The following is a 13,696-nucleotide window of genomic DNA, read 5'->3' on the forward strand; positions in this document are numbered from 1 at the left end:
TTTTGTGGAAGTCTGTTAAAACAAAAATATACCATAGCTCAGAGGTTTCTAAAAGTTTTTGTCACATTGACCAAATACTCAAGTCAGAAGTAATTAGAGGCCAAGAAAGCAAGAAGGACTTTGCATAACATAACAAATAAAAAAAACATATATTTGTTTTTGAGCTCATGTGTCTAGCCAATATTTCAACCGCAAAAAGGTTTTTGAATTTAAAATCTTGCTTATTTTATCTACGTATAGTTTTCTAACAAAATGTGACTAACTACAGACCCCGCAATTAACCCGATTAAAAATTTTAATCAAGTATCCCCACTATTTTAAACCATTAAGTAAAACCACAGAGAGTAATTGCTCGTAAACTCTCCACAGCAGCTCACCTGTAATGATATCAGTGAGAAAGCGTGTTCATCAAATCTTTATTTCAGAAAACAAATCGAGCTACAGAACAAACTCGTGTGAAAAGAAAAAAAAAACGTGTGAGGACTTGAACATTAGCAAAAGGAAGCGATTCCCCTTCACAGCACGTTTACGTCCGGCCGTGCAGCGTATTCAGAGAGAAAATGAGGCTGTGTCCTCCGTCATGACACAGCCCGAGTCTCTGGGACGGCTCTTCACGTCTTCACTGGACCGCTCCGGTTCCGGACTGGATTCATCCTCCGCCAGGCTGTCGGCTAGAAGGCAGGGAAGCAGGTTTTGGTTGGATGGAGCGTGTGATCAGAGAGGCGGGTAGATAAGAAGAAATCGTGTACTGCTGTGATTGGAGGAAGAGCCTATCTGCCCTCATTTGTTCCGCTCTATTCTCAGAAACCTCTCCGAGGTTATCCTGTTAACTTTCACCTCTTTAGCTTTGGCTTCACCTCTACTTACACTGGAATGCCCCTCGTCCCGATTCCCTTTCTAGAACCCCAGTACTTGTTTTTTTTGTTGTTTTGTTTTGTTTCAGGTTTTGCTGCAGAATATTTGCATTCACAATGTTCCTGAATGATGCTCAGATCAATCAAGTTTATTGAGCAACGAGGCAGTTCAAAGTGCTTAACATGAAAACATAATGAACACATCACATAGTGCAGTGTTTCCCAACCCTGGTCCTCAAGGCACACTGTCCTAGATGTTTTAGAGGTTTCCCTGCTTTAATGTGCCTGATTCAACTGACTGCAGTTCAACAAATGCCTGTTATCCACAAGGTCATCAACTGAAATCAGCTGGACTGAAGCAAGGAAATACCTAAAACATGCAGGGCAGAGTGCCTTGAGGACCAGGGTTGGGAAACACTGACATAGTGAACAATCGTAAAACTCGCACAACAAATCCGTTGGTCATTGATACATTAATTGTGGTTCAAAGGCAGCCGTAAACAGGTGGGGTTTTAGTCTAGATTTAAAGAATATTGCAACTGTTTTCTAGTTTCCTGGAAGTTGATTCCAGATCTGTGGTGCATAGAAGCTGAATGCTGCTTCTCCCGAGAGGTCTGGAAGGTCAATACAACAGCAGCAGATCTTAAAACGCATTTTGGTGCTAAGCCATTCAGTGATTTATAAACTAACAGGAGTATTTTAAAGTCTGTTCTCTGAGCTACACCGGTCTGGTGCTTACAGTGCAGTATCCTCAGGGAGTTAACGGCGGTCAGCAGACGTTCTCTGCGCTCCGGCTGAGTCACGTTCAGCTCCATCAGGTCATCTGCTGTTTGGTAACCGCCGCGCTGCAGGGACGAGGCGTATTCCTGATGAGGCAAAAAGCACGGTTTAGAGTTTAAGTCAATGTGTCCCGATGAACACAGAGGCGTCATATTAAAGAGGAAGAGCTGCACCTCTACACCGAGGCGCCTTAACGCCTCATGCACTGTTGATTTCTGGCTCACCTCATGCAGGGCCGTGCTAGACGTGTGTGTGAGCACGTCCACGTAGATGAACTTGAAGTTTCCTGTTTGATCGTTCAGCGAGCCGGTCCATGTTCCCATCGGGGGCTTGGCGATGACATCAATCACATCTCCCACCTGCAAACAAGTTCCTCTCAGTTTCAGTAAACCAGTTTTATTAAATCCCCCAAATAATAGTTGTAAAGTTACGGCTTAAATCATATGTACACTCTATGAAAAGACGCAACCTTTTTTTTTTCCTCACTGTGAGTGAGTGAGGATTACCAAAATTATTTCCATCTGTTACATGCCAAAATACTGAGAGAGATTTTTAAAAATCCTTTAACTCTTTCTTTAAAGGGGCAGCATTGTGTATTTTCTTGGCACATAGTTTCAAATTATAGAACAATCAAGTAACAATGTTACCTTGAGTTGTTATAAAAATGCTATATATATTAAACATCAGTTTAATGGACATCAGTGCCTCCAAATCTGAGGCCATGGTCTTGAGCCGGAAAAGGGTAGAGTGCCTTCTCCGGGTCAGGGTGGGTGTCCTGCCCCAAGTGGAGGAGTTCAAGCATCTCGGGATCTTGTTCACGAATGGGGGAAGAAGGGAGCGGGAGATCGACAGGCGGATTGGCGCAGCGTCTGCCGTGAAGCGGGAGCTGTACCGGTCCGTCGTGGTGAAGAGAGAGCTGAGCCAAAAAGCAAAGCTCTCGATTTACCGGTCGATCTACGTTCCCACCCTCATCTATGGTCATGAGCTTTGGGTCGTGACCGAAAGAACGAGATTGCGGATACAAGCGGCCGAAATGGGTTTTCACAGGACCTGGAACAAGTGGTCGGGGAGAGGGAAGTCTGGGCCTCCCTTCTGAAGCTCCTTCCCCCGTGACCTGAACCCGGATAAAGCGGAAGAAAATGGATGGATGGATGAATGGATTAAACATGACTTAAAATAAATTAGACGTTGCCATTTAATGCCTTGAAATTGGGCCTGTGTCTCTTTAAGAATCTACCCTCTTTCTAAAACTCCGCCTCCAGGAAGTCATTACAACTTTGCTCCTCTAATAACCTTTCTACCAGCATGCAACAGCTCGTATAATGACCTCAGCTGATGCGCAGTTTAACCAGGTGTTTGCTAATTGCTGCTGGCTAGTCTGAAGGAGCTGAATGGCGGCGAGTGCTGCTCTGAAGCTTTGTCATCCAGCTTCGTCTTTGAGGCCTGCACTCTGTCCCCCCAATTGTTTAGCACACCGTGTAATCTCCACGGTTGCCATGGGAGATTACAAGATTTGTCAAACATGAGAGAATCAAGGCAACACTCCAGGTATATTTTTGACGAGGGAATAACATTATAAAATGATGAAAAGCTAAAAGAAAAAAAAAGTCAAGGTAAGCTCAGGTTTCACTTGGAGGAACTATTTCCAGGCTCCTCCAGGACTCGTATACCTTGAGTGTGAGCGACTCCGTGTCGTACGGACTTGGAACAAACTCCGTATGAACTCTCGCTCGGCAGCAGAACTGCCGTGTGAATGTCAGATCGTCCTCCAGCCTCAGACTCTCTCTGTTACTGGAGCAGTTTGACCCACTGGTGACACCACCTGAAGCACACAGGATAAGAGTCACTACACACATAGTGGCTTGAGCTGCAGATAGAAATGTCAGTAAGGACTGTCTGTGGCTCATAGGATACTTGAACATGTGGCAATGCCAACATAAGATACTGAATCCCAAGTTACCCACCAAGATAGTGCATCTGTGTGAATGTGATTTATAGTGGAGAAATACTGTGCTATACAAGTTCAGTCCTTTACTACTGCCGTAAATAAGCAGGGATTTCATGAGTTATGTCTTACTGGAGGAGCTCTGTCCACTCTTCAGGCTGTAGAGGCTTTCCAGGGAGTTCCTGGACCGTCTGCGTCCTTTAGCACACGTTCCTCCGTGGCTGGCCTCCCTCTTCGCTGCCTCATCGTTCTGCACGTCTCTGCTCTGTGGAGTAAAAATAACAGTAGTTGCATTTTTATCTTGCTCCTTATCTGCTCTGCCTTGTAGTGTGTGTGATTTAGCTCCTGCAGTCTCCATGCTCCTCCTACCATCTGGAGCTAAAAAAGCAAACAAAAAAAAAACAAAACAGCCAGAACAAAGCAAGTCGATAAGCTCCATCAGAGCACCAAGGTGCAATTTAATTCCTCGTGTGACGGCGTAGTTTAAATCCCGTTCTTTTCTGAGACGCGCAACTGCTCTGGCAAGCAATACGCATAATCCTGTAAACGCTGGCTTGCTTTTTATAGTCAACACCAAAGAGGTTTGCTCTGAGTGAAATCCCTGACTACCTGTGGACGGCTTTCACTTTCCTGCTTCCTGTTTCTGTACAAACCACAAATGGTGGCCAGTGTGATCGCACTGTGTGACCCAACAGTGACAGTTGGGTCACTGTTCTAAATATCTGTCAACAGTGGTTTCAAGCATCAGTCCTTTTAGGTGTCTCTCTGCTTCAGCACATCTGGCTCCAATATTAGCTGATGGCAGTGAGTTAGTTTAGACATTTAATTCAAGTGTGTAGGACAGGGATGTCAAACTCATTTTCATTTTGGGCCAAATCAAAATTCTGAATGTTCTTAAAGGGCTGGTTGTGCCAGAATGTATTGATAAAACCCATTGAACTGTTAAAATATTCATATATAGCTGTTTGCTTCAGCATTCAAGAAGTGTCTCTACAGGATATCGTGATTGCTTTAGTGTTGTTTTTTTTTGCTTTCAAAATGACAGATTTTGCTCATTTAGAAATGTTTACAAGGAATTTCTGCGATATTTGCGTTAATGTGTGATATTAAAAGTGACTTTTTATTATTACTTGCCGTATTGATTACTTGACATCAAATAAAGCTGAGGCAGCGCTGACTTAAACCCAATGTTTTCGACCAATTTTGAGAAAAATTTGCAGTAAAATCAGAAGAAAAATGTGGGGAACTACTAATTTTGTGTGAATTTTGCCGATTTGTGAAAAACCGGAGGAACTTGTTGATGTAATTCGGAGTTTAGAGGGCCACGTAAAAGTTGCGGCAGGCCAGATTTGGCCCCCTGGCCTTGAGTTTGACACACGAGGAACAAAAGTAAAAGCTGCAGGACTCCGGCACCCGAGGACTGAAGTCTGAGACCGCTGACATATCGACATGCCTACATCCTGGTATTAGTTCATCATGAGTTCAGTTGTGTCCTCTCACTATAGCATGACCCACAAAACAAAAAGTCCAGAAAAGAGTTTGGCGTTGCAGGTGTGCAGCTCCCAGCTGTGTCCCAGGTGTTTGATGCGTGAGCTGCAGCAAAATTACACCTTTGTTTGATGCATAACTTACAACAAGAGCTGCCCGGGTTTCCTCTGGCGAGGCGTCGATGTCTTTTGAGTCGTTTCCTGTCTCCGTCTCCCTCCCCTGCAGCTTCAGCTCCGTGGTCTCCTGCTTTCCCTGGAAATAAAGCACGTTTTAAACCGAGAGAAACCGCCGCAAACGGATTTTAGTTTTCAGCAAGTTGCTTTCCTGGTTGCACTTTTTAAGTCAGATTGAGGAGTTTGGGATTCTGGAGCCATTATCCTGGATTCGTTTGAGCCCCTTGTTGTCAGATGGCAACAAATCACTCAAGCAGAACCAACTGCTTGGGTAATAGAGGGATTAAATATGCGTACTGTGGTGACAGATGGACATGTTTTTTATTCTCGGTATGACCCTACAACATAAACGGGCCATGATCATTCCCTGTCTGTGACGACGATGCAGAATTAGGTTAAACCCCGTTAGCCATGCAATAATAGATAGGAAGTCTGTGCGCAGAAATGCGTCTGTGGTCGTGGGGAGGAGGGGACCGAACATCTGTACTTATCTTCAAAAATAATGAATTTTTATTTTTCTCGTCCCTTGAAACCAGATGTTCGCATACAACATAAGTCATCCAGACTTAAATTTTATAGCACAATCAAGTAACTACGTTAACTTCAATTGTTAAACAAATGCGACATATATCAAATATGACAAAAGAAATTTGAGAAAAAAGAGGCCTCTGCTCTTTCTGACATTCTGCCTTCAGGAAGTCGTCACAACATCACTCCTCTCTTAACAATTTATCAACATTTTTATCAGCTTTGCACTGAGAAGCAGCTCCTATAATGAGCTCAGCAGATGCACAGTTCCACTAGGTGTGTGCTAATTGCCGCTGGCTAGTCTGAAGGAGCTGAGTGGAGGAGACGTGGGAGAGGGCTGCTTGGAAGCTTGGAAGCTGCAGCTCAGAGAAAGAACTGCACCTCAAAGGCATTTTTGCACAGCTGAGTGGTTGCCATGGGAGATCCAAGAATTTCTCAAATGTGCATGGAAGAAATTTTAACTTAACTCATAATCACCGTTACGCAACATAATGAAAAAATACATTTTTGTCAGAAGATGTTGTTGTGTGTCCTTATCTCACGTTGCTTTGTGACAGCTGCAGATCTGTGAGGGACCGGATCATCCGCGACAGAGACAGATCCGACTGTTTCCGGTCCAGCTCCCGGATCAGACTCTCAAACCGATTCCACTCCGAGCTCCAGGGCGGGGACGAGACGTTGCCGTCGTAGGCGCACAGTTCCCGAGGAGTCTGGTGGCGAGCGTGCGGACACTCAAACGTCTTCTGCCTGCGACGCCCCGTCTTTGGGCTCCAGAACCCTCCTTCGGTCGGGTTTCCATGGAGACTCCTGACGTTCTGATGCGGCCGAAGCAGGTGTGACGCTGCAGTGGCTCTAGAGGAGCTCTTCTCCGTCCTTCTCGAAAGGCCGATGCAGGTTAGCACCGTGCTGTCGTGTCTCACCCCTTCTGCCAAGCAATCTAAATATAAGCAGAAATTATTATTATTCACCACTTTAAATCGGATCACAGAACAGAGACAAACCTACAGTGACTCACCATGTTTCTTGGTTGTGCATGAGTCTTTAACTCCATCAGTCTGATGGCCATTCTTTATGTGAACCAGTTTTTGAAGCTTTTTCAGTCGTCCTGTGGTTTCAGCAGAGTCACCAGGCTGCAGTTAGAAACAAAGCATCCGCTCAGCTTAGACATGTTTGAAACTCACACACAAACCCAACAACACTTCACGAAAGTGGATAAATGACGGGAAACAGTTGCAATTAAATACATTTGAGTCAATTTACGTAGCACCAATCCGCAACACGAGATTGACTGATTCAATCCAATCGTGCAGACAGGTTTCAAGTCAGTTTCATACATTCCAAACAGATCTTAACGTGTTTGAGTGATAATGTTTGCTCGTGTGTTTTGAATGAACAAAGCGTGAGGGGTGAGCAAAGGGATCATGAAGGAGAATCAAGAGGATGAAAGAAATGAAAACAGTTAAGAAGTGGGATGAGGAGAATGAGTGTGAGGGGAAGTAAAAGCAGAATAAGGGTTATAGGTGATAGAATAAGGGGTTGTTAAGTGGAGTGAGGGCAAAAAGTGGGCCGAATAAAATATAATAAGGATGGTAAAGGATGATTACTTCAATAAAGGGGTTATAAAGAAGGATATCGGCAATTAGATGGTTGAAAATGGGTCGTTAAATGAGATGAAGACACTATGTTTCCATCCAATCTTGATGAGAATTTTGGGTAAACTTTAAAAAAGTGAAATGCGAATTAAGCGTGTTTCCATTGACTGGTTTGGAGTGAAGCAACCAGGCTATGCAAAGTGTCATTTCGTCAGGTGACGACTCTATGTATGGCTGTAATAAACAGGAAGTAGAGTTTGCAAACTAGCACGGCGCACACATCTCAGAAAAGAGCAACCCTGCAGGCAAACACTGATGAAGTGTTGAACAATGTGATTTTTTTATGCAGGCGGATGCTCAGATTTTTTGTGAATGTGAAAGTCAAAAATCAGCTGCTGCACTCAAACCCTGCTGTCAAGAGGAAAATCCAGTAATCCCAAAGAACGCCGGCAGAAATAACTGGATTTCTAAAGGTGGTAAAAGACTTAAGCAGGCAGAGGATGGGACACGTGTGGCTTTTTCTCTCTAATTCTGACACAAAAATCCTAGTAAAAGGCACCTGGACCCACATTTTCTATAAAGAAGACTAATAAATAAATATGATCTTCTTTAAAAAAAAAAAAAGCAATACTTCTGATTTGCTCCCAATCAAAATATTACTGAAAACATATTTTCCAGTGAGCATAGATTGACCTCAGTCATTTCTTTCACGTGGATCAACAGGGTGCCCAGGTGTGCAAGTGTAGCAGCTCTCTATGTGCATCATGGACGCTCACAGCCGAGTGGATCCAGGATTACACAACGCTCTGGCATCTGCACAGCTTTGCAAAATGATCATTTGAGCAGAAAAGGTCATTGTTTAGTCATGCTAACAACAAGGAAGCACTCAAATGCTCTGCACCACGTTTGGGAACCAAATGTGAGACTGTTGCTTGAAAAATGTAAAGTAAAAATTCTTTTTAACAGATTATTATGTTAAAGTGAGATTTGTACTGGGTGGGTTCTACCTGAGCTGGTGGATCTGTCCTTGTTCTTTCTGAGGCCGGCTCCCTGATTCGGACTTGTCTTGATAACGCGCTGCTCTCACTGCAAGCTTCAGAAAACAGAGAAAACTTTTAAAGGTAAAATTAAGGCCAAGCACACCCATTTATAAAACGAGCCTTTTAAATGCAACTCGTGGCAAATGAAAAGCACCTGAGCCTGTTATTACAAATACTCTGTGGGAGTCTGCTGTACGTTTTAAATGAAGAAACTAAAAGATAGTCTCCTTATACATCAAGTCCTCATCCTTTATCTGATTTTTATTACTGTGTCTTTGGTTTATACACTAAATAATAGTTTTAGTTCTAACTTTTGATGTATTAATTTAATTGGAAAAATTTTATCTCGTTTTTCTGTTGTTGATCTATTAATCACAGATCAGATCTGATTTACTGAAAGTTTTCTGATTATGATATATTGGCCCAGGTCTGGGTTAGCAACATGATCCCACTAGCATAGCACTTTTTTTTTTAGGATGCAGTCTTATATTATTTTGTACTCACCAAAGGTTTCATCCTCCATTGGCTTACATGATCTAAAATGGCAAATAGTAATTAATTAATTAATCAACTCATTATTGAAAAAAAAAGAGTTAATAAGCTCAGATGAAGTACCTCCTGCTTTCCTCTTTAGGTTTGGTCCTTGTCTGATGTTTGTCCTTGAAAAAATAAAGCATCGTCTTAAACATTGAGCTGAATGCTCAAACCAGTCGCACAGTTTGTATAATTTCTTGCTAGACTTCAAATCAGAAGGTTTGTTCCAACAAGCTGGCCCTCACATTTCCCAGAATCTTTGACTGTGTCACAGAGACTTTTGTATTGCATCTTTTTTTTACATAACCAAGCCCACAGTGTTGGGCTATACTTAATAAAGCTGGATTAATTACTCAGAGTTCAACGTCAGTGTCAGTGTCTGCTTGTTGTGGAGGGAAGACAGAATGTAGATGGACTTACAGTGCTGATGGACGGGTCTGAGCCGCCCCACTCAGGTTTGCATCGTAGATGCCCAGAACTGCACCGACACTTGGGCGAGACGTCCTTGTTTGTCTGGCTGTTCGCTGGCTCATAGATGCTCTCAGTGGAGCCATCCTAAGGAAACAAAACAAGCAGATTTTATGTCCTTATCATCTGAAATAGGACAACTATTCAAATACAAATTGTCTTTGTTGGCTCTTGGGCGGTTGGGTACTCTTATAATATGCAATCTAACGTACATTGACACGTCTACTGAATTCCAGACTAATATCCGTCTGCGTGGTGGCGCGAGTCTGACGAATACTGTAGGACAAAACGTAAGAAGACGATGGACTCGTAGGTTTCAGCAGCAAAAGGTGTGGGGGGATTGAGTACCAATAAGATCATGATGGATGTTGACCCATAGTTGGGTTTCCCAGATTGGTCTAGGACGTCATTGGACTTCTGCGCTAGTCATATGTGGTCCATAACAAACATGTTGTTCAAGTATAAAGTCGTATTGAAGTGTACTTTATACCAGGCCACCTTGTGCTAAAGGTTGATCATTGATTTTGCAGTTGCACCATTAGCTCCGCGTCATGTCTTAGACTCAATACCAACACAAGTCCACTGCAATAATTCCCTATTATGATAGTTACCATAACATGAATTTACCATATGTCATGTTTTTTGCACAAATAACATCCTGAACCAAAATAAACAACTTTATGGGATTTCAAACTAATTGTTAAGATGAATAAGAGGCAGCCTCAACCAGTGATGCTTTGCTTAGTAAAATGAGCAAACAATGGTCTCCTGAAAAAGTGCAGACGTTTCATATTCGCAAATTGCTTGAATTGTTTTAGTCAGTTCAATCAGGGCTGTTAGCTTTCCACCACTGTAAGTTACGGTTATAATTAGTTCTGGTAATAATTTCACAAAACCTCAGTTCTAAAAATCCAAACTAGTTCCTGAAGAGATGACCTGCCACATTTAAAGGCGACAAAAAAAAAGTAATCCCAGAGCCATCGATGTTTAGAATAAGGCAGGAGAAAGCTGCTGGATGTCAATTTCTCAAACAAAGAGCGGATTACAAAGTCAGGGTTGCTTTTTGGACGGCTTTCGTTACAAAAATCTGTCAATTTCTTATGTTAAGCAGAAAGAAAAATAACTGCTTCATCTATTATCGTCAAGTCCTGTGATAGAAATCGCAACAAGTAATTTCTAATCTTTAAGTATCAGTTATGTAACAATGAATGTGTCACAGCTTTACCAGTCTAGTAGAACACCTTGAGAGTTTTTAGTTTAAATGTTTTGTTTTTTTTCCTAAGGTTGATTTGATGTTTTGACCCCTGATCAATAGAAATACATAATCAGAATTCAATAGAATCTGTCCAAATCTTAAACTTCCTTTCCTTAATGTTAAGTCTGTGCAACTATAAACATGTTTTCATAAATTCCTAACCATGTACAGCAAGAGAAATACAGCAAAGAAGAATGCTTTTCAGAAATCAACCGAATCTTCTCTCTAACACCAACATCACTAGCACTCCTCGTAGGTTCCTCAGCTGACCGGCTCTCTTCAAAAGTCACAGGAGTCAAACAGATTCTCCCGAGCGACTAACTTAAAACATTTCAAACACTTCAGAAGCTCAGCCTTACCAGCATGAAGCAGAACAGGTTCATGTTCGACAGTCAGGGCCGGAGACTGCCAAAAGCGACCGAGCTGCTCTCCGTAACCTCGAAGCAAACTTCTCCCCACACACAAACACCCTAACACACCCCTGTGATGCAAGAGCCACGCAGCCCCCACGCCGTCTCCCATCCAGAGCTTAATCCTAGTTTTAAATCCCTCCTATAATCCAATAGATGCAGCGAGCTGTCACTGTCAAACGTTGGCCTCGGACAGAGTCAAAGCTCCCGTAACAACAGGACAATAAACAACAGGCCATGTTTGCTTGCCGTGTGATTCAGATGATGTTAATAATAACCTGAGACTGGGATGGAACAATCACTATGTGATGTTAAACTTTTTTCCCTTCTGTTTTGGAGGGGGGGAGGAATCAGTGGGGGTGTCACCACATGTTCTAAAATGTGCTTTGAATGTTATTCATGTTTGGATGTTTATGTTTGCATAAAAATATTAATATTCAGTCGATTCTGTTCACGTAGTGAGCCGACAAAACTCAGTTTGTGTCATGATCCTCCAGCGTTTTGGGTTGTGGCTTTCATAATCTCTGATTTCTGTATTATCGCTACAATGGTCTTGCCATTTTTCAGTTGTTTGTTGTTGTCATTAGGGTTTTATCCTGCCAGTAAATTTTCTTGAGTTTCTCAGTTTATCCTTGTGTTTGTTTCTCTTTGATCAATGTTGGTATTTTGTTAAGTTTGTCGTTCCGTTGCCTCAGCTTCCTCTCCTGGTTTCATTAAGCATAAATATCAGCTATAGCCACAGAGGCTGAAGCTAACGCACTACATCATTTTCTGTCTGCTTTTACATTCACCTCCCATCTAGGGAAAGTCTCCATCAGCCTGCACAAAATCTGTTTAGTGTGTGAGACGGACTGAAGACCAGAGTCTGCAAGTGTGTGAAACCAACTGACCTCAGTCATCTTCAAAAAAAATGTGTTTGCATTTCTTGAGGCGGGCCTTGCAACAATAAGCTGATGCTACAAACGCTTTGGTACACTAGTTGTATTTTTAGCTATACATATTTACTTGAAGTTAAGCTAGATCATAACTGAATGGTGTGTTTATGAATAATACTTTTGCTTTGAAACCAAACTCTCTTCTGACAGAGCAAATCCTCTGGATGTTAGACATAAGCAGAACATGAACAGTTTTCCCATTAAAACACTACTTACTGACTTCTGTCTTTTAAATGTTTTCTCAAAGTTGTGACATTTAAAATCAGTCCACGTCTCATTTTGACAAATCCCGTAAATCACACAATGCAGACCATTTGTCGAATCTCTGCTCTGACATTTGGAGCCAACAGAGTAACATCAATTACGTCAGCCTTCTTCTTTGAAGCTGGCGCTTCAAGCGAACAACCGTCTAAAAATGAGGACCTGAACAATTATTGCGACAGTCAGGCGGATTGGTGCCCTCCCCCCGGCTTTCCATTTGTCTGCACCTTCTCTTGAGTCAGCCACAGACAATGGTCACATTTCACGTTGCTGTGATCAGAGCTTTGTAGCAGAATTAATCAGAGAACGACAAAAATGTTTCTCTGAAACAAGGAAATCACTCAACTCTACTGGCTCCTTCATAGAGAAATTTCAAGAATCTTTGTTCTTCTTGGAGTTGATTTGAGAGAAAAATTATCCACAGCCATATCCTTGATGGAAAGAATAAATCATCTGAGAGTGCAACAGTGAGCGACAGAATATCTTTACATTGGAGAAGCTGAGATAATTTTTCCACTCCAGTAATCCAATAAGTCAAGTTAAGAGTTAGTTTTCAGAACATGTATAACTCAGAACTAGATAGTGATGCAGCTCTGGTATGTTGACTTTCCCATGATGTTGCACAAGGAAGCAGTGCGTTTCAGATGTGCCTTTAATTACATCCACAGGTGTATCTCTAATTAACTCAGGTGTTTTCAATAAACCTATCAGAAGCTTCCAAAGAAATGACATCAGATGTCCCAAGTGTTCAGGGCATATTAATCTTAGTGTATTCAAAAGTTTGACTGAAGAATGTAATAAAATTACTTTTAAAATCTTCTCTTTCATTATTCTGCCATTTAGCAAATAGAACAAAGTTTGATAATCCTAATATACCTAAAAACGTGAAAAGTTTATTCCGATTTCATGTCAAACAGTGTGAAAAAAAGCATGTGTCTTATATAGTTTATATAAACTTCTGATTTCAAAAGTAATTTTAGCAAATTTGACTTGAGGATAGACGCTTCCTCATCTTATTGCATATTTTGAAAAAGAAATGAGAAGGTGTCAGATTGGTAAAAAAAACAACACAAATTTACAGTCGACATACAAGGACTATAGGGATTAATCACACTATGGCAGTGATTTCTAAACTTTTTTCCTTGCAGGTCAAAATGGTCAAGAAGGTTTTTGGGACCACAAAAATCAGATTTATTTGTCAAATAAAAATATAAATAATAAAGTTGCAGGGTATTTGTGGTTGTGATGGACAGGCGACCTGTCCAGGTGTACCCCGCCTGTCGCCCGTTGACAGCTGGAGATAGCAACAGGTTACAATTATGTGAAATCAACATTTTCAGCTTTACATCATGTTAAAATGCCATTTTCCCATAAAAACAAACAGAGTGTTGCCTTGACTCTTTAATGTATGTGTGAGAAATCATTGAATCTCC

General features: G+C 41.8%; 1 protein-coding gene across 1 annotated transcript; it reads right to left on the reverse strand.

Moving 5' to 3' along the window:
- Nucleotides 1–409: 409 nt before the first annotated feature.
- Nucleotides 410–11,118, reverse strand: LOC102222961. Its single transcript, XM_023341943.1, has 13 exons — nt 11,017–11,118; nt 9,355–9,489; nt 9,016–9,059; nt 8,905–8,936; nt 8,368–8,453; nt 6,784–6,898; nt 6,311–6,705; nt 5,212–5,319; nt 3,712–3,844; nt 3,305–3,456; nt 1,859–1,993; nt 1,594–1,720; nt 410–671 (listed from the first exon to the last, which is right to left on the reverse strand). The coding sequence occupies exons 1-13, from the start codon at nt 11,038–11,040 to the stop codon at nt 550–552; spliced, it is 1,608 nt and encodes a 535-aa protein (XP_023197711.1). The 5' UTR covers nt 11,041–11,118; the 3' UTR covers nt 410–549.
- Nucleotides 11,119–13,696: the final 2,578 nt, after the last annotated feature.

This window comes from Xiphophorus maculatus, chromosome 11 (assembly GCF_002775205.1).
Source record: "Xiphophorus maculatus strain JP 163 A chromosome 11, X_maculatus-5.0-male, whole genome shotgun sequence".
Taxonomy (NCBI): Eukaryota; Metazoa; Chordata; class Actinopteri; order Cyprinodontiformes; family Poeciliidae; genus Xiphophorus; species Xiphophorus maculatus.